Source organism: Chaetura pelagica, unplaced genomic scaffold, assembly GCF_000747805.2.
Source record: "Chaetura pelagica isolate M959 unplaced genomic scaffold, ChaPel_1.0 scaffold650, whole genome shotgun sequence".
NCBI classification, from domain to species: Eukaryota; Metazoa; Chordata; class Aves; order Apodiformes; family Apodidae; genus Chaetura; species Chaetura pelagica.
In genome coordinates, this window is record NW_009951820.1 from 607,856 (window position 1) to 609,397 (window position 1,542).

General features: G+C 57.7%; 1 protein-coding gene across 1 annotated transcript in view; it reads right to left on the reverse strand.

Annotated features, from left to right (window-relative positions):
• Positions 1-148: 148 nt before the first annotated feature.
• The window catches only part of LOC104398796 (5-hydroxytryptamine receptor 3A-like), a 4,954-nt gene continuing 3,560 nt past the window's right edge, over positions 149-1,542 (reverse strand). The window contains exons 6-9 of the mRNA XM_010008953.1: positions 1,340-1,500; positions 913-1,123; positions 552-785; positions 149-429 (exon numbers count right to left, since the gene is read on the reverse strand). Of these exons, the coding sequence (XP_010007255.1) occupies positions 149-429; positions 552-785; positions 913-1,123; positions 1,340-1,500 (887 nt within the window). The remainder of the gene's footprint in view (positions 430-551; positions 786-912; positions 1,124-1,339; positions 1,501-1,542) is intronic.

Genomic DNA, 1,542 nt, shown 5'->3' on the forward strand with positions numbered 1-1,542 from the left:
ATCTCAGCTCTGCCTTCGTGCCTAGTTCCTTGGGGAGCAAGGTGGTGAAAACACAGCCCTGGCCAGCAAACCCCAGTGAGTCCCCCACTGAGGAGCAAGGCAGGGTTGGGGGCTGACCTCTCCAGCCCCCCCCCAAGTCAGGCGCTGTTCAGGCATCTCGCCACACCGACCAGAGGGTACCCAGCGTGATGCTGTAGGCCAGGACAGCCACCATGTAGGCCCGGAAGAGCAGGACATCCAAGACATAGCCCACTTGCAGCCACTCACGGGCGACGTCACGGAACTCCTCACGCTTCTCCAGGAACTGGCGGATGGCGGTGACCTCGCGCAGGATGCCATGTGCCAGCAGGGAGCCCTCTGATGTGGGCCTCACACCCTCCGCCGCCTCAGACTCCCGAGGGTCCTCACAGCTGTAGGGGTTCAGCTTGGCTGTGGGATCAAGAGAGGTAAGTATGAAAAAAAACCTTAGAGGGGAGTTGGGATTCTTGCAGGTGACCCCAGTATCCGGATCACTATGCAATCAGGGCTGCATGGATGTAGCCAGTCCTTACCTGTGCTGTCGGTGTTCTCCACCTGCCTGGTGATGTCCAAGCTCTGCGTCCTGCTCTGGCTCAGTTTCTTTCTGTCCCGGATACAGAGAAGGACAGTGGCTCGTTCCAGCAGCAGGTGCTTCACCCAGTGGGGGACCTGGGGCTGCAGATCCTGCTTGTGCACCAGGCGCACAATGAGGATGGTCTCTGTCAGGCTGATCACCAGCAGTGCCATGCACACCACAAAGTAGATGCCTGTTGGGATGTCAGCAAGGTGAGTGGCCTGCAAAGGCCCACACACAGATCGTGGCACTGAGCAAGACCTCCCAAGGGAGCCTGTGCTCTCCATGTGGAGCAGCAGCTCCTGCTACTGCCACCGTACCTATCAAGGGGGTGCCGACAGCTGTAGCGGGCAGCGTGTCAGATACAATTATGAGGAAAACTGAGTAGCCCAGCAGGAGGGTGATCTTGAAAGAGACCCTCTCACCACTGTTGGGAGGCAGATAGAAGCCCACGATGTCCATGACCATCAGGAAGATACTGGGGAGCAGCAGGCTTACGGTGTAGAAGAGAGGGCGTCTCCGGATGACTACCTGTGGGTCAGAGAGACAGGAAAGGCTCAGTAAAGAGTTGGAATGAGGGCTTGAGCCTGTGCAGCTCTCTGCCAAGTGGGCAAGGATGGTGGGATGTTAGAGGAAGGGCAGGAGCAGTATGGCAGGGAGCAGTCGGATGATCAAGCAACAGAGATGGTGGCAAGACCCTTTGTTAGACCCCCATCCGTGAGCAGCACAGTGACCAAAGACCCTTACATAGAACTTCATCTCAGCATAGCTGTCACTGCTCTTGACGCTGAACTCCTGGAAGTGACTGAGGACATAGAGCAGCTCCCACTCGCCCTGGTTCATGAAGACACTCCGGTCAAACTTGACCAGCTCCGGCTGCCTCCATAGCGAGAGGTTGATGTCATGGACTGAGGGGCAGACGAGAGGTGAGGACCACGGGTGCACAGGCA